This window comes from Oncorhynchus keta, chromosome 20 (assembly GCF_023373465.1).
Source record: "Oncorhynchus keta strain PuntledgeMale-10-30-2019 chromosome 20, Oket_V2, whole genome shotgun sequence".
Lineage (NCBI taxonomy): Eukaryota > Metazoa > Chordata > Actinopteri > Salmoniformes > Salmonidae > Oncorhynchus > Oncorhynchus keta.
Window position 1 is genome coordinate 4,449,879 of NC_068440.1, and position 19,347 is coordinate 4,469,225.

Sequence of the window (19,347 nt, forward strand, 5' to 3'; positions counted from 1 at the left end):
ACATACATACATACATACATACATACATACATACATACAGTACTGGTATAAAGTTTGTACACCTACTCATTCAAGGGTTTTTCTTTTTTTTTTTTTTACAATTTTCTACATTGTGGAATAATAATGAAGACATCACTATGAAATAACAAATGGAATCATGTAGTAACCAAAGTGATAAACAAATCCAAATATATTTGAGATTGTTTTGCATTGACGACAGCTTTTCACACTCTTGGCATGCTTTCAACCAGCTTCATGAGGTAGTTACCTGGAATGCATTTAAATTAACAGCCTTGTTGAAAGTTATTTTTTGGAATTGCTTTCCTTCTTAATGTGTTCGGTAGGGGTGGTATACAGAGGGTAGCCCTATTTGGTAAAAGACCAAATCCATATTATGGCAAGAACCGCTCAAATAAGCAAAGATAAATTAACTTATCCTTTGCAGCAGAGGTAACTCTGGGTCACCCTTATGGTGGAGAGAGCCAGTTTCATCATTGCGCTTGATGGTTTTTGCGACTGCACTTGAAGAAACTTTCAAAGTTTTTAAAATTTTCCGATTGACTGACCTTCGTGTCTTAAGTAATGATGGACTGTCATTTCTCTTTGCTTATTTAAGCTGTTCTTGCCATAATATGGACCTGGTCTTTTACCAAAAAGGGATCTTTTCTGTATACCTCCCCAACCTTGTCACACACAACTGATCAGCTCAAACACATTAAGAAAATAAAGAAATTTGACAAATTAACTTAAACTCACAAACACTTGTTAATTGAAATGCATTCCAGGTGACTACCTCATGAAGCTGGCTGAGAGAATGCCAAGTGTGTACAAAGCTGTCAAGGCAAAGGGTGGCTACTTTGAAGAATCTCAAATAAATATATATTTTTTGATTTAACACTTTTTTTTGGGGGGTTCTACATAATTCTGTGTTAATTCATAGTTTTGATGTATTCACTATTCTACAATGTATAAAATAGTGAAAATCAAGAAAAACCCTTGCATGAGTAGGTGTGCAAACTTCAGACCAGTACTGTGTGTGTGTGTGTGTGTGTGTGTGTGTGTGTGTGTGTGTGTGTGTGTGTGTGTGTGTGTGTGTGTATGTTCAAACTTTTGACTGGTACTGTGTATGTTTTTATTTTATTACCTTAACACTAGAACTGCCTTTCAGTATATACAGTGGGGCAAAAAAGTATTTAGTCAGCCACCAATTGTGCAAATTCTTTTTCATTTCATGAAATTTTCATCGTAGGTACAATTCAACTATGATGGACAAAGTGAGAAAAAAACATCCAGAAAATCACATTGTAGGATTTTTAATGAATTTATGTGCAAATGGTGGTGGAAAATAAGTATTTGGTCACCTACAAACAAGCAAGATTTCAGGCTCTCACAGACCTGTAACTTCTTCTTTAACCTCTAGCGTCGAGCAATCCTGTATCCGGGAGCGTAATCATAGCCTCAAGCTCATTACCATAACGCAACGTTTCCTATTCATGAAAATCGCAAATGAAATGAAATAAATATATTCAAACACAAGCTTAGCCTTTTGTTAACAACACTGTCATCTCAGATTTTCAAAATATGCTTTTCAACCAAAGCTTACACAAGCATTTGTATAAGAGTATTGATAGCATAGCATTAAGCCTAGCATTCAGCAGGCAACATTTTCACAAAAACAAGAAAAGCATTCAAATAAAATAATTTACCTTTGAAGAACTTTGGATGTTTTCAATGACGATACTCTTAGTTAGCAAATGTTCATTTTTCCCAAAAAGATTATTTGTGTAGATGAAATAGCTCTGTTTTGTTCATCACATTTGGCTAAGAAAAAGAGTGGAAAATTCAGTCACAACGCTGAACTTTTTTCCAAATTAGCTCCATCGACAGAAACATGGCAAACGTTGTTTAGAATCAATCCTCAAGGTGTTTCACATATCTAATCGATAATCTATCAGTGGTGGCAGTTGAGATTACGCAATAATTGCGACGGAGGACACCAAGCGACCACCTGGTAGATGTAGTCTCTTATGGTCAATCTTCCAATGATATGCCTACAAATACGTCACAATGCTGCAGACACCTTGGGGAAAATGTGGAAAGCGTAAGCTGACTCCTAGCTCCTTCACAGCCATATAAGGAGTCATTGGCATGAGGCGATTTTAAAAAATGCAGCACTTCCTGATTGTTTTTTTTTCCTGTAACATCAGTTCTGTGGCACTCACAGACAATATCTTTGCAGTTTTGGAGACCTCGGAGTGTTTTCTTTCCAAAGTTGTCAATTATATGCATAGTCGAGCATCTTTTCGTGACAAAATATCTTGTTTAAAACGGGAACGTTTTTCATCCAAAAATTAAAATAGTGCCCCCTATATCCAAAAAGTTAAGAGGCTCCTCTTGATCCAGAAGAAGATTGTCATATGGTCAGATGAAACCAAAATATAACTTTTTGGTAAAAACTCAACTCGTCATGTTTGGAGGACAAAGAATGCTGAGTTCAAAGAACACCATACCTACTGTGAAGCATGGGGGTGGAAACATTCTTTTGGGCTGTTTTTCTGCAAAGGGACCAGGACGACTGATCCGTGTAAAGGAAAGAATGAATGGGGCCATGTATCGTGAGATTTTGAGTGAAAACCTTCCACCAGCAAGGGCATTGAAGATGAAATGTGGCTGGGTCTTTCAGCATGACAATGATCCCAAACACACCGCCCGGGCAACGAAGGAGTGGCTTCGTAAGAAGCATTTCAAGGTCCTGGAGTGGCCTAGCCAGTCTCCAGATCTCAACCTCATAGAAAATCTTTGGAGGGAGTTGAAAGTCCGTGTTGCCCTGCAACAGCCCCAAAATATCATTGCTCTAGAGGAGATCTGCATGGAGGAATGGGCCAAAATACCAGCAACAGTGTGTGAAAACGTTTGACCTCTGTCATTGCCAACAAAGGGTATATAACAAAGTATTGAGATAAACTTTTGTTATTGACCAAATTCTTATTTTCCACCATGATTTGCAAATAAATTCATTAAAAATCCTACAATGTGGTTTTCTGGATTTTTTCCCCCTCGTTTTGTCTGTCGTAGTTGAATGAAAATTACAGGCCTCTCTCATCTTTTTAATTGGGAGAACTTGCACAATTGGTGGCTGACTAAATAAATTGCCCCACTGTAAGTACCTGCTAGAGAATGTCAAACGTTGCCGGGCATACACATTAGCATATGCATATCAGATGCAAATCAACCCACAAGGTGCGCAAACATAAGCACCAACACTTGATATATATTGTGCCTAAACTATTGTATAGGATTAATTACAGAAAGATATTTGTGGGAAAAAAAATAAGGATATGTTTTCTAAAATTCTTTAGACCCAATATCCTATTTTTTTTTTCTTTCTACAAATTAGGGAATGATTTGTTCCAAATACAATGGTGTTAGTTTTAGAGATGTTCAGGACCAGTTTACTACTGGCCACCCATTCCAAAACAGACTGCAAACCTTTAAGGGTTTCAGTGAATTCATTTTCTGTGGTTGCTGATGTTTTTGGTTGAATCATCAGCATACATGGACACATGCTTTGTTTAATGCCAGTGGCAGATCATTGGTAAAAATTGAAAACAGTAGAGGGCCAAGAGAGCTGCCCTGCGATACACCACACTTTACAGGTTTGACATTAGAGAAGCTTCCACTAAAGAAAACCCTGTCTGTTCTATTATATTGCCATATTGTGATTTCAGAGCTGTGGTTGAAAAGCTATAACATACATATACAGTTGAAGTCGGAAGTTTACATACACTCGTTTTTCAACCACTCCATAAATTTCTTGTTAACAAACTATAGTTTTGGCAAGTCGGTTAGGACATCCACTTTGTGCATGGCACAAGTCATTTTTCCAACAATTGTTTATAGACAGATTTATTTCACTTATTCACTGTATCACAATTCCAGTGGGTCAGAAGTTTACATACACTAAGTTGACTGTGCCTTTAACTTCTTCGTGACAGGGGGCAGTATTTTCACGCCCGGATGAAATGCATGCCCAAATTCAACTGCCTGCTGCTGATTCCCAGAAGATAAGATATGCATATTATTAGATTTGGATAGAAAACACTCTGAAGTTTCTAAAACTGTTTGAATCATGTCTGGGTATAACAGAACTTATTTAGCAGGTGAAACCCCGAGGACAAACCATTGAGATTTGTTTTGTTTTTTGAGGTCACTCTCTTTTCATTGGTGATCCAGATCACTAAGGGACCTTCTTGCACTTCCTATCGCTTCCACTGGATGTCAGTCTTTAGAAATTGTTTGAGGTTTTTCCTTTGTCTAATGAAGAGGATCTTGATTACAGATGTACTGTTAGATAACAGACATGCCGGTTTAGCCCGAGTTATTTCTGAAGTTTGTTTGTTTATGCATTTCTGATACAGTAATAAATAAATTATTTAAGACAATTGATGTATGGATGACTCAGACTGGGTTTGTGTATAACAGAATTACTGAAGGATGAGGAGGAAAAGTAAATAATGATATAAGACAAATTGACATAAAATAGATTTTAAATATTATAACTTTGAAATCTGAATTTTTCCTTGATACAGATTAATCAGAATCCCAGAGAATCATGTTTATCAGTCTTCAGTTAATGATAGTGAAGGATACAGATATAGAACCAGACATAACAGTTACTGAAGGAGGATACAGTTATAGACCCAGGAATAACAGAGTTACTGGAGGAGGATACAGATATAGACCCATGACATTACAGAGATACTGATATAGAACCACACATACGGATGAGAATACAGATATAGAGCCAGACATAACAGAGTTACTGAAGGATGAGGAGGGTACAGATATAGACCCAGACATAATAGAGATACTGAAGGAAGATACAGATATAGACCCAGACATAACAGTTACTGAAGGAGGATACAGATATAGACCCAGACATAACAGAGTTACTGAAGGAGGATACAGATATAGACCCAGACATAACAGAGTTACTGAAGGAGGAGGATACAGATATAGACCCAGACATAACAGAGTTACTGAAGGAGGATACAGATATAGACCCAGACATAACAGAGTTACTGAAGGAGGATACAGATATAGACCCAGACATAACACAGTTACTGAAGGAGGATGAGGATATAGACCCAGACATAACAGAGTTACTGGAGGAGGATACAGATATAGAACCAGACATAACAGAGTAACTGAAGGAGGATACAGATATAGAACCAGACATAGCAGAGTTACTGAAGGAGGATACAGATATAGACCCAGACATAACGGAGTTACTGAAGGAGGATGAGGATACAGATATAGAACCAGACATCACAGAGTTACTGAAGGAGGATACAGATATAGAGCCTGACTTAACAGAGTTACTGAAGGAAGAGGAGGATATAGACCCACACATAACAGAGTTACTGAAGGACGATGAGGATACAGCTATTGACCAGACATAACAGAGTTACTGAAGGAGGATGAGGATACAGATTTAGAGCCAGACATAACAGAGTTACTGAAGGAGGATGAGGATACAGACATAAGAGTTACTGAAGGAGGATGAGGATACAGACATAACAGTTACTGAAGGAGGATACAGATATAGACCCAGACATAACAGAGTTACTGAAGGAGGATATAGATATAGAACCAGACATAGCAGAGTTACTGAAGGAGGATACAGATATAGAACCAGACATAACAGAGTTACTGAAGGAGGATGAGGATACAGATAATCGAGCCAGGCATAACAGAGTTACTGAAGGAGGATGAGGATACAGATATAGAGCCAGACATAACAGAGATACTGAAGGAGGATACAGATATAGAACCAGACATAACAGAGTTACTGAAGGAGGATGGGGATACAGATGTAGACCCAGACATAAGAGTTACTGATAATATAATGGCATCCTCATCCTCTTTCAGTAAATCTGTTATGTCTGGGTCTATTTCTGTATCCTCATCCTCCTTCAGTAACTCTGCTATGTCTGGTTCTATATATGTATCCTCCTTCAGTAACTCTGTTTTGTCTGGGTCTTTATCTGTATCCTCATCCTCCTTCAGGAACAAATTCTTATTTTCAATGACGGCCTAGGAACAGTGGGTTAACTGCCTGTTCAGGGGCAGAACGACAGATTTGTACTTTGTCAGCTCGGGGGTTTGAACTTGCAACCTTCCGGTTACTAGTCCAACACTAGCACTGGGCTACCCTGCCGCCCCATTGAATGTTGGTACTTATTTTGATCCAAAGCCATGAATGAGTGAGTCACTCAGCTTTATGTTGCAAAATAGCTGACTAAATAGGCCAAGCCTAAATGTATATTTTAAATTGCCTAAATAAACTAGTACATCAATAAATGAAGTAGATCAGGTCTTGAAAATATGGGTAACCTTTTTCCCCTCTCTGGTCTCTCTTTCATTCAGTTTCTTCTTCACATCAGCGAAGAAGGACTCCGTGTTTCAGAAACTCACTAGATATAGAGGGGCTATCACTCTTTCACCTTGGTAAATAAAGCCAATTTGTTATTTAGAATGATTGATTTCTGTTTTTAGAGGGAGAGAAACCCACCGTGCCTATTTTTAGAAAATTGTCGGTCCACATGTCAAGTGTATCTGTGCCATTGTATTTACCCAAGTTCTCTCCCCGGCAGCAAATGTTTTTGTTGTTGCCTGATTCAGGACTCCAGTGCCAGAGAAGAGAGACTCTCGGACTGAAACATTTACACCTCCATTACTTTACAAGAAGATTGTCACGACTTCTACCGAAGTCGATGCCTCTCCTTGTTCGGGCGGGGCTCGGTGGTCGACGTCACCAGTCTTCTAGCCATCATTGATCTATGTTTCATTTTCCATTGGTTTTGTCTTGTCTTCCTACACACCTGGTTCCAATCCCATTCATTTGTTGTGTATTTAACCCTCTGTTTCCCCTCATGTCCATGTCAGAGATTGTTTATTGTTATGTTCATGTTTTATGGATTGGTGTGCGACGGGTTCTTGTACCCACATTTATTTTATTATGGACTTTGGTTTTGTAGTTTATGTTTAAAGTTATTAAAATACTCAAATTATACCAAGTTTAATTCTACTGCGCTTGACTTCCCTGCCACCTACATACACGACGTGACAAAGATTGTCCATTTGTGCCACAGTTTAGATTACCTATAGATTAGCGTTCTAACTCTGCCTTGTGATAGTGTGGTGCAATGACAGAATGATACAATTTATCATAATCTGCCACCATCTACCACAAAAGGTTGGGGTATAAGCTCTAAACCTTTAATTGAAGAACCACTGTAGAGACACCAAACCAACATTCACATGTTCAGGCTATCCTAACTTCTAATTTTATTTTATTTTATAAATTGTAACAGTAAACATTTGCATAAAATAACTCCCCAACAGTGAGTTATAGACACCGATTGAACTTTCAAGTGTACAGGCTATAATATCCTATCAATCGATCCATCACAAACTAGCATGCACACCACATTTAATGCAGGAAAAGTTGTATTTCTGTATAGACACGAGTAGGCTAATTAGTAGTGATGCACCGATATTACATTTTTGGCCTGTACCGATATCCAGTATTTTCCTTGCCCCCTCAAAAAAACGATACCGATATGTATCATTTTGGCGGCCTTTTAAGCATTCTAGTACAGTTAAATAGTTAACACACACACATGGACGCAGAGGTCTAAGGCCCTGCATCTCAATGCAAGAGGCGTCACTACAGTCCCTGTTTTGAATCCAGGCTGTATCACATCCGGCTGCAATTGGGAGTCCCATAGGGCGGCGCACAATTGGCACAGTATTGTCCGGGTTTGGCCAGGGTAGGCCGCCATTGTGAATAAGAATTTGTTCTCAACTGACTTGCCTAGTTAAATAAAGGTTACACACACATCGCACTGACCCAAAAAATTATTTGTTGGCATTTACGTATGTCCCCATTACCAGTAAAACATAATCAAAACCTATTTCTTTCACTTACTTGCTGTGCTGTTACGTTGTTCATTTGTCCAGTCGTTTCATTCTCAACCAGGATTTCAAATAAGAACTGTCTTATAAATTAGGGTTATTTTAGATGATGACACCAAGCTATATTATGCCTAATCCTTATTGTGGCTTCACAACACATAAGCTGGTCCGGTCGAGACTCACTAGCCAGATGAAGCTAGCTGGCCGCTTATTGTGTTAGCTTTGGACAACAGGGTTTAGTAGCTGGCAAGCTATTTATTTTCATGAACTGAAGTTCAATTTCAATAGGCGAACAACAAGTGGCTACCTAGCTAATACTTACTCACAAGGATTCCTAAATCATTGCTAAGAATAATGAAAACTACTGCAGTTTCTACTGGTCATTGTTTGAGGCTGGTTGTATTGGTGCTAGCTAGGTACCAAGCTAAAGCTAGCTACCCCGGAAGTTGCGGTCAAACAAATTATGCTTTATTACCAACGCGGTATTGAAAACACTTTGTTTGTGGCCGATGTTTGTTTGTTTGCAGACTTTTTTGTACAGCTTTGACAGTGCTACTGTATCTTTTTTGACATGCAAAGACCCAAACGGAATTCCATAGTATGCATGTCGTGAAGCTAATAGCAGTGACGCTATTACTGTGTAACTCCGGTAGGGTACCATCTGAAAAATAGCGCACTTAGTAGTGTGTACTGGTGCTTGACCAGTCGGCGAAAGCCAACATCACCCACGACAGAGATGGTTGATTGTCAAGGGCAATGAATTCCATTATCTTGGCTTTAATGGATTTTGCCATTCATTTGTCTCTCTGAAATTTTCTTACTCCATCAAATGACTGCTCGCCTTGTTGACTGCTTGATCCAGACAGAAGACATTGTGGGCTAAGTTAGGAATACTGTGTTGCACGTGTTGCGCAGAATTTTACGTGCCGTCATTATGTCACCTACGTTTTATAGGTATGCAGCTTTGACATCGGTTTTGCAAATCGGCATTAAACTAGACATCGGGCCGATAACGATGTTGGCCGATTCCGATATGTTCACCGATACCGTGCATCCCTGCTAATTAGGCTATATCATTTTGCCGATTTTAATTCAGTTTACATTAGGTAAAGCTTAGCTTCCCCTAGCCTTATGGACAGCCACTCTGATCTTTCAATCCCACTTCAGAAATGGTTACATTCATGTTAAACCATCGCCTAAAACCTGCCAGAACTCGATATTGTTGTTTTGAGATTCTCATGAAAAACGTTGTATAAAGTGTTTGTTATTGTTTGTTAGTTTTAACATTTCCTTTCTCTTGTGGTTTGTTTTCCACAGCTGCAGATCAATCAGTCCATTATCTTCTGTAACTCCACCCAAAGAGTTGAGCTGCTGGCCAAGAAGATCACCCAGCTGGGCTACTCCTGCTTCTACATCCACGCCAAGATGATGCAGGTGAGCCATTTAGATTCACGCTTATTGTTCAACAAGAGAAAAATCTGCATCTTTCTGAAAAGAGGTTAAACATTATTATCGGGTTGGAACCCAATTTTTTTTTTCGTTCCACTGTTCTAACCAGAAAAATAAAGTTCTGAACAGTTTCGTACAAAAACCTCTGAAATATTTGTATTTTTTTTAAAATTACATTTACTGTGCCATCAGAAAGTATTCACATACACACCCACCCACACACACATATTTATTCTCACTGTTAGCAGTTAATGTTATTCCTCAATATCACAGACCCCAAAGCAAATCAGGGGGAGGAAAATATGCTTATTCAAAGAGGACAAATCATGCTTGGAAGTAGGTGGTAGATGGTAATTTCTTCCCTGTCCTCAGGGATTCTCTCCACAGAACAAACCGACAGGGTGTAATTTACAACCCCCAGCCCTAGCCTTTGGTTGACCAATTATAATTATTTTCCATAAAATATCGCCAATAGCCAAATAACAAGTATCCTGCTCCAGTACAGCCGATTCAGACCAATGAAAACGTGGCACATGTAGCTATGAGTCCAGGATTGACATTCCTACACAGATTCTAAACAGATGTTGAACTGAAAACCAACTAATTCCATTGATAATTCCCTGTTGATCGTTAGTACTCTCTTGACCTTTAGTCCTCCTAACCTTTAGTCCTCTCGTCCTTTCCATTGTGTATTTATCTTCAGAATATTCTTACACCGCCCACGTCATTTTTGAGTGGTAAAGTGGTATTGCATCCATCTACCCGATTCCAATATTGGGAGTTTCGTTTGTTTCATTTGTCCTTGCATCAACCTTGGATTTGATTAATAATGAAGATACAATTTGTTTTCTATTGGATGATTACAACATAAACTTATTGAAGAGAACCACTCACTGACACCTGACTTGTTGAATACTTTATACTGGATCTATAAGACCACTCACTGACACCTGACTTGTTGAATACTTTAAACTGGATCTATAAGACCACTAACTGACACCTGACTTGTTGAATATTTATACTGGATCTATAAGACCACTCACTGACACCTGACTTGTGGAATACTTTAAACTGGATCTATAAGACCACTCACTGACACCTGACTTGTTGAATACTTTATACTGGATCTATAAGACCACTCACTGACACCTGACTTGTTGAATACTTTAAACTGGATCTATAAGACCACTCACTGACACCTGACTTGTTGAATACTTTATACTGGATCTATAAGACCACTCACTGACACCTGACTTGTTGAATACTTTATACTGGATCTATAAGACCACTCACTGACACCTGACTTGTTGAATACTTTATACTGGATCTATAAGACCACTCACTGACACCTGACTTGTTGAATACTTTATACTGGATCTATAAGACCACTCACTGACACCTGACTTGTTGAATACTTTATACTGGATCTATAAGACCACTCACTGACACCTGACTTGTTGAATACTTTATACTGGATCTATAAGACCACTCACTGACACCTGACTTGTTGAATACTTTATACTGGATCTAAAAGACCACTAACTGACACCTGAATTGTTAAATACTTTATACTCCGATCTATCTTTGTCCCCTCATCTATAAGACCACAGACTGACCAGTTCATCTGTATCCCCCTCATCTATAAGACCCCAGACTGACCAGTTCATCTGTATCCCCTCATCTATAAGACCCCAGACTAACCAGTTAATCTGTATCCGCTCATCTATAAGACCACAGACTGACCAGTTCATCTGTATCCCCTCATCTATAAGACCACAGACTGACCAGTTCATCTGTGTCCCCTCATCTATAAGACCACAGTCTGACACCTGACTTGTTGAATACTTTAAACTCCATCTATCTGTATCTCCTCATCTATAAGACCACAGACTGACCAGTTCATTTGTATCCCCTCATCTATAAGACCACAGACTGACCAGTTCATCTGTATCTCCTCATCTATAGGACCACAGACTGACCAGTTCACCTGACTTGTTGAATACTTTATACTCCATCTATCTGTATCTTCTCATCTATAAGACCCCAGACTGACCAGTTCATCTGTATCTCCTCATCTATAAGACCACAGACTGACCAGTCCATCTGTATCTCCTCATCTATAAGACCACAGACTGACCAGTTCATCTGTATCCCCCTCATCTATAAGACCCCAGACTAACCAGTTCATCTGTATCCGCTCATCTATAAGACCACAGACTGACCAGTTCATTTGTATCCCCTCATCTATAAGACCACAGACTGACCAGTTCATCTGTGTCCCCTCATCTATAAGACCACAGTCTGACACCTGACTTGTTGAATACTTTAAACTCCATCTATCTGTATCTCCTCATCTATAAGACCACAGACTGACCAGTTCATTTGTATCCCCTCATCTATAAGACCACAGACTGACCAGTTCATCTGTATCTCCTCATCTATAGGACCACAGACTGACCAGTTCACCTGACTTGTTGAATACTTTATACTCCATCTATCTGTATCTTCTCATCTATAAGACCCCAGACTGACCAGTTCATCTGTATCCCCTCATCTATAAGACCACAGACTGACCAGTCCATCTGTATCTCCTCATCTATAAGACCACAGACTGACCAGTTCATCTGTATCCCCTCATCTATAAGACCCCAGACTGACCAGTTCATCTGTATCCGCTCATCTATAAGACCCCAGACTGACCAGTTCATCTGTATCCCCTCATCTATAAGACCACAGACTGACCAGTTCATCTGACTTGTTGAATACTTTATACTCCATCTATCTGTGTCCTCTCATCTATACGACCACAGACTGACCAGTACATCTGTATCCCCTCATCTATAAGACCACAGACTGACCAGTTCATCTGACTTGTTGAATACTTTATACTCCATCTATCTGTATCCCCTCATCTATAAGACCACAGACTGACCAGTTCATCTGTATCTCCTCATCTATAAGACCACAGACTGACCGGTTCATCTGTATCTCCTCATCTATAGGACCACAGACTGACCAGTTCATCTGACTTGTTGAATACTTTATACTCCATCTATCTGTATCTTCTCATCTATAAGACCCCAGACTGACCAGTTCATCTGTATCCCCTCATCTATAAGACCACAGACTGACCAGTTCATCTGTATCTCCTCATCTATAGGACCACAGACTGACCAGTTCATCTGTATCCCCTCATCTATAAGACCCCAGACTGACCAGTTCATCTGTATCTCCTCATCTATAGGACCACAGACTGACCAGTTCATCTGTATCCCCTCATCTATAAGACCACAGACTGACCAGTTCATCTGTATCCCCTCATCTATAAGACCGCAGACTGACCAGTTCATCTGACTTGTTGAATACTTTATACTCCATCTATCTGTATCCCCTCATCTATACGACCACAGACTGACCAGTACATCTGTATCCCCTCATCTATAAGACCACAGACTGACCAGTTCATCTGTATCCGCTCATCTATAAGACCACAGACTGACCAGTTCATCTGACTTGTTGAATACTTTATACTCCATCTATCTATGTCCCCTCATCCATAAGACCACAGACTGTCCAGTACATCTGTATCCCCTCATCTATAAGACCACAGACTGACCAGTTAATCTGTATCCCCTCATCTATAAGACTGCAGACTGACCAGTTCGTCTGCCACCCTTATTGATCATATTTTGTGGGAGGTTGACTTTGTATAGGGCAGATAGCCTTTAGCTTCACGGTTTGTTTTGTAGTGTTTATTGTTTTGTTCAGCGTCTTTTCTAATAAAAATAATATGTACGCTCACAACGCTGCACCTTGGTCTTCTTCATTCAACGGCCGTGACAATATTTGATATTTTACAAATGATTGGCCAATATCTGTACTACCATGTTTTTTACAGATTCCTTGTAAAATGTGTCTATGAGAATATTGAAACATTTAAATCAACACTGTATTCTATATGAGCTACAAAATGGTTTTGGTAAAAACTACTCATTTACATTTACATTTAAGTCATTTAGCAGACGCTCTTATCCAGAGCGACTTACAAATTGGTGCATACACCTTATGACAGATATGGCTCTTTTGCAACTTGGGGAGAAAATATTTACTGCCCTAAACAACAATGAATACTCTCTTGGCATCTTTTTAGATGTATCCAAAGTGTTTGACAAGGTTGATCATGAAATATTACTTTCTAGATTGCAATACTATGGTTTTTGTGATTATACATATAATTGGTTATAAAATTATGTTTATGATAGAGAACCATTTGTTTATGCAAACGGCTGTGCATCTACCAGGGCCAAGATATTCTGTGACATGCCACAGCGTTCGATAATTGGACTTTTGTTATCCCCAATCTACAGTGTATCCGGAAAGTATTCAGACCCCTTGACTTTTTGCACATTTTGTTATGTTACTGCCTTATTCTAAAATTGATTACATGTTTTTTTCCCCCCATCAATCCACACACAATACCTCATAATGACAAATCAAAAACAGGTTTTAGAAATGTTTGCAAAAAAAATAATAAAAATGAAATATAGCATTTACATAAGTTTTCAGACCGTTTACTCAGTACTTTGTTGAAGCACCTTTGGCAGCGTTGACAGCCTCTTCTTGGGTATGACGCTACAAGTTTGGCACACCTGTATTTGGGGAGTTCCTCCCATTCTTCTCTGCAAACCCCCTCAAACTCTTGTCAGGTTGGATGGGGAGTGTCGGTGCACAGCTATTTTCAGGTTTCTCCACAGATGTTAGATCGGGTTCAAGTCCGGCTCTGGCTGGGCCACTCAAGGGCATTTAGAGACTTGTCCCGGAGCCACTGCTGCGTTGACTTGGCTGTGTGCTTGGGGTCATTGTTCTGTTGGAAGGTGAACCTTCGCCCTAGTCTGAGGTCCTGAGCGCTTGCTCTGGAGCAGGTTTTCATCAAGGATCTCTCTGTACTTTGCTCCGTTCATCTTTCCCTCGAACCTGACTAGTCTACCAGTCCCTGCCGCTGAAAAACATCCCCACAGCATGGTGCTGTCACCACCATGCTTCACCGTAGGGATGGTGCCAGGTTTCTTCCAGACGTGATGCTTCTGTCTGGCCTGATTGGTGGAGTGCTGCAAACATGGTTGTCCTTCTGGAAGGTTCCCATCTCCACAGAGGTACTCTGTAGCGCTATCAGATTGGCCATGGGGTTCTTGGTCACCTCACTGAGCAAGGGCTTTCTCCCCCGATTGCTCAGTTTGGCCAGGTAGCCAGTTCTAGGAAGGGTATTAGTGGTTTCAAACTTCTTCCATTTAAGAATAATGGAGGTCACTGTGTTCTTGGGGACCTTCAATGCCCGAATAAATATTTTGGTATTCTTCCCAAGATCTGTGCCTCGACACAGTCCTGTCTCGTAGCTCTACGGACAGACTGGGGGTCAGCCTGATGAAACGAACTGCTCAGTAATATCCTCCGTATAGCCTATCTCTCACACACACATGCACACACACATTTAAACAAAACAAATGTTTTTCTTGTGATTACTGATCAATTAATTTATGAATAGTAGGTTTTATCTTTTTTTAATTCTTTTTTTGGTACTTAATTACCTCCTACGTTTAATTATTACTCAATTAAATTAATCATGCAACTAATTCATTAGTAATTTGGGGCATCATGGGAAAAGTTTATTTAATGAGTTACAGTTTCCCGAATTAACTCAAGAATATATCGATATACCAGTTATCAATCAAACATTTCCTCATATCAGTCTCATTCTGAACTTCGCAAATATCTTAATCCACAAGAACCTTAGCCTAAGTGATGAATCAGTGACACACAAATTGGCTTAATTATTTATTTAATGGAAGCTTTTCTCATGTCAAACATGTAAAGTGTGGTGTACCACAGGGCAGCTCTCTAGGCCCTCTACTCGTTTCTATTTTTATCAATGACCTGCCACTGGCATTAAGCAAAGCATGTGTGTCCGTGTATTCTGAGGATTCAACTATATACACATCAGCAACCGCGGCTAATGAAGTCACTGAAACCCTTAACAAAGATGTGCAGTCTGTTTTGGAATGGGTGGCCAGTAATAAACTGGTCCTGAACATCTCTAGAACTAAGAGCATTGTATTTGGTACAAATCATTCCTTAAGTGCTAGACCTCAGCTTTATCTGGTAATGAATGGTGTGGCTGTTGAACATGTTGAGGAGACTAAATTACTTGGCGTTACCTTAGATTGTAAGCTGTTATTGTCAAAACATATAGATTCAATGGTTGCAAAGATGCTCTTAATTGTAATCTTGAGGGCTAATATACAGTTGAAGTCGGACGTTTACATACACTTAGGTTGGAGTCGTTAACCTTTTGTGACTAGGGGGCAGTATTTTCATTTTTGGAAAAATAACGTTCCCGTAGTAAACGGGATATTTTGTCAGGATCTTCCTTCCATCTCATATTGCTAAAATAAACAGCAAACCTGGTTTCAAAAAACAGATAAAGCAACATGCGGCACAACACCTAGATAGTTTGTGCGTATGCATTGATATGTAGGCTACGTGTGCCTTTTAAAACATGTATGTAGTTCTGTCCTTGAGCTGTTCTTGTCTATTGATGTTCTGTATTATGTTATTCTGTATTATGTTTCATGTTTTGCGTGGACTCCAGGAAGAGTAGCTGCCGCTTTTGTAACAGCTAATGGGGATCCTAATAAAATTTTTAAAATAAGATAAATAAATACTAACTAAATAATTACACAGAAAACACATTAAGCACACATGGTATAGGTTATCGATTACTAACCTAATGCATATGAAAAGTCCCTAGTGGACTAACACAATATGACAGCTTGTTACACAATGGAAAGGGGGTGGGGAAAGAAAAAGAGCAGGAGAGACAAAGATATGTGGAAGCTATGCTCATGGGAATATGAATACTCATTATAAAATAATTGCGATGTATATATTTACGCGTGGATGTCTTTGTCATCTCTCTGTTGAATTCGATCCGTCTATGGGAAGTGTTGATTTAACACTCTGGTTGTCCCCCGGAGGTCACAATGTCCTTCTTAGTTTTAGGCTTCTTTTGTTCTGGAGTGTTTGTTAGATTGGATACATCAGAGGTCCCACACAGTGTTGAGAGGGATCTGTATTTCCCTAAGTTTGTTAGAATAGATACCTCATGATGGTGAGAGAAACTGTTCTTTGCCTCCCGTCTTTGGTCGAGTTTCCTAGGATATTTTACATATACAGCTGCAGGCTGTGAATGTGTAGTCTAGTCTTCCTTCACCTTCACTCGTTGAAAGTTTCAGAGGGTCTTACCATTTTCTGGTCTTATAGTTTTAAACCATTGAGACCATTTTGGTCTAAAATGTTAATTTTTCAGCGAGTCCTTTTAAGCACTCTGGTCAGAAAGCCGGTTCCGTCATGTTGAAACAATGCCTGTACTCACATGGGCGTGGTTACCGACTTGGCCCAGGTTTATATGAAAAGGGTAAAATCACATTTATATCTTTTCAAAAGTATTCTTATACTTAATCATTTATTTTAGATGCAAACCTGATCACTAGGATGTGTACACTTTCAGAGTTACAGTTAGCATGTTATACAGTCTTTCTGACCATTTTAATGACATCAAAAAATAGACATTAATTTCTATATTACATTTGTCATAATTCCCAACATTTGGATATTGAAATATACTGTCCCAATGTTCATTGTTTGATGTTTGAAGTTTTGGCAAAGTCTGTCCCTGTTACAACAAAGGGATTTTTAACTTCTCCATACTGCAGTGCAAGAGAGAGAAAGTTTACGAAGTTAAGTCATAAAACTGGGCCAACTCCCCCAAGAGAGAAAGAGAGTTTGGCTAGCTGATCTGGCACCTTTGATTCTCACCAAAGAGAGAGTCATGACATATTGTATATTGCTTTTTTGTGGTGTGTTTTTCATATAAGCCACTGGGCTTCCAACCGCACCTGCACATTTTATTTGTTATATATATTTTTATTAAATCTGTTTTGTCACTTGTTTTCTTTGGTGCAAATAAATTAAACTAAAACCCTTGACATATTCCACATTTTGTTGTTACAGCCTAAATTCATAATGGATTAAAACCATCTACACACAATAGTTTTTTTTAAAGTTTTTTTATTTCTGCTAATGTATTGAAAATGATGATAAAATTGGTTGTTGAACAATTGCTAGACAACCAGATTTAAGTTAAAACTGTAACTCGGCCACAGGAACATTCACTGTCTTCTTGGTAAGTAACACAAGTGTAAATTTGGCCTTGTGTTTTAGGTTATTGCCCTGCTGAAAGTTGAATTAATCTCCCAATGACTGGTGGAAAGCAGACTGAGCCAGCTTTTCCTTTAGGATTTTGTCTGTGTTTCCATTCCGTTTCCTTTTTATCCTGAGAAACTCCCCAGTCCTTAATGATTACAAGCTTACCTATAACATGAACCAGCCACCACTATGCTTGAATATATGGAGAGTGGTACTCAGTAATGTTTGCGTTGGATTTTCCACAAACATAACACTTTGTAAAAAAAAAGCCACATTTTTTGTAGTATTACTTTAGTGCCTTGTTGCAAACAGGATGCATGTTTTGGAATATTCTGTACAGGCTTCCCTTTTACTCTTGTCAATTAGATTAGTATTGTGGAGTAACTACAATATCATTGATCCATTCTCAGTTTTCTCCTATCAAAGCCATTAAACTGTTTTAAAGTCACCATTGGCCCTGTGGTGAAATCCCTGAGCGGTTTCCTTCCTTTCCGGCAAAAGAGTTAGGAAGGACGCCTGTATCTTTGTAGTAACAGGATGTATTGATACACCATCCAAAGTGTAATTAATAACTTCACCATGCTCAAAGGAATATTCCATGTCTGCTTTAAACAACAACAAAAAATGTATCTACCAATAGGTGCCTCGCTCTTTGGTTGAATCTGTGTTTGACATTTACTGTTCGACTGGGGGACCTTACCAGTGGAGGCTGCTGAGGGGAGGACGGCTCATAATAATGGCTGGAATGGGGTAAATGGAATGGTATCAAACCATGTGTTTTGATATATTTATGTAAATTAGGGTGCCACCAATCTCTTGCGGACCTTACAGATAATTGTATGTGTGGGGTACAGAGATGAGGTAGTCATTCAAAAATGATGTTAAACACTATTATTGCACACACAGTGAGTCCATGCAACTTATTATGTGACTTGTTAAGCAGATGTTTACTCCTGAACTTATTTAGGCTTGCCATAACAAAGGGGTTGAATACTTATTGACTCAAGACATTTCAGCTTTTCATTTTTAATGAATTTGTAAATATAAAAAAAAATCCACTTTGATATTATGGGGTATTGTGTGTAGGCCAGCGATGAAAAAAAATCACAATTTAATACATTTTAAATTCAGGCTGTAACACAACAACATTTGGAAAAAGTCAAGGGATGTGAATACTTTCTGAAGGCATTGTTGCTTGACATTAATTACTTCACCAATCAGTGCGGATAGAGCAGCTTGCTATGGAGCGGGCAAGCTATTTACATGCATTGGACAGACTAGAGTAAGGCGCGAGATGCGACTGAAGGCTTAGCTTGAAGCACTGTGCATCTTGTTGTTATGACAATTATCATAATTAGGCCCACAGAATTGTACCTACAGAGGATTGCCTACACACTGGCTAAGATTTTCTGTCAGGCAGACACTGGAATAAGTTTCTGAGTGACAGAGTGAGGGCTTTGCATAAGTGCTTTGCTTTTTGTTGGACTGGGAAGAAATGACCGCAACTTAAAATAATTTTGTTAACCAGTTCCCCTGGTTTTAAAATAACAGTTCTGTTCCGGAACAGTATAGATTACTTTAGTTTGTGGTTCTGATTCTGTTCCTGGAAAAAAATATTTTCCCGTTTTTGGTTCTGTTCCCAAGACCGGTTCCAAC

General features: G+C 39.1%; 1 protein-coding gene across 2 annotated transcripts in view; it reads left to right on the forward strand.

Annotated features, from left to right (window-relative positions):
* The window catches only part of LOC118399184 (probable ATP-dependent RNA helicase ddx6), a 69,590-nt gene that overhangs the window by 39,047 nt on the left and 11,196 nt on the right, over positions 1 to 19,347 (forward strand). For both annotated transcript variants that reach the window (XM_035795051.2, XM_035795049.2), the window contains one exon: positions 9,298 to 9,414. In XM_035795051.2, the coding sequence (XP_035650944.1) occupies positions 9,298 to 9,414 (117 nt within the window). The remainder of the gene's footprint in view (positions 1 to 9,297; positions 9,415 to 19,347) is intronic.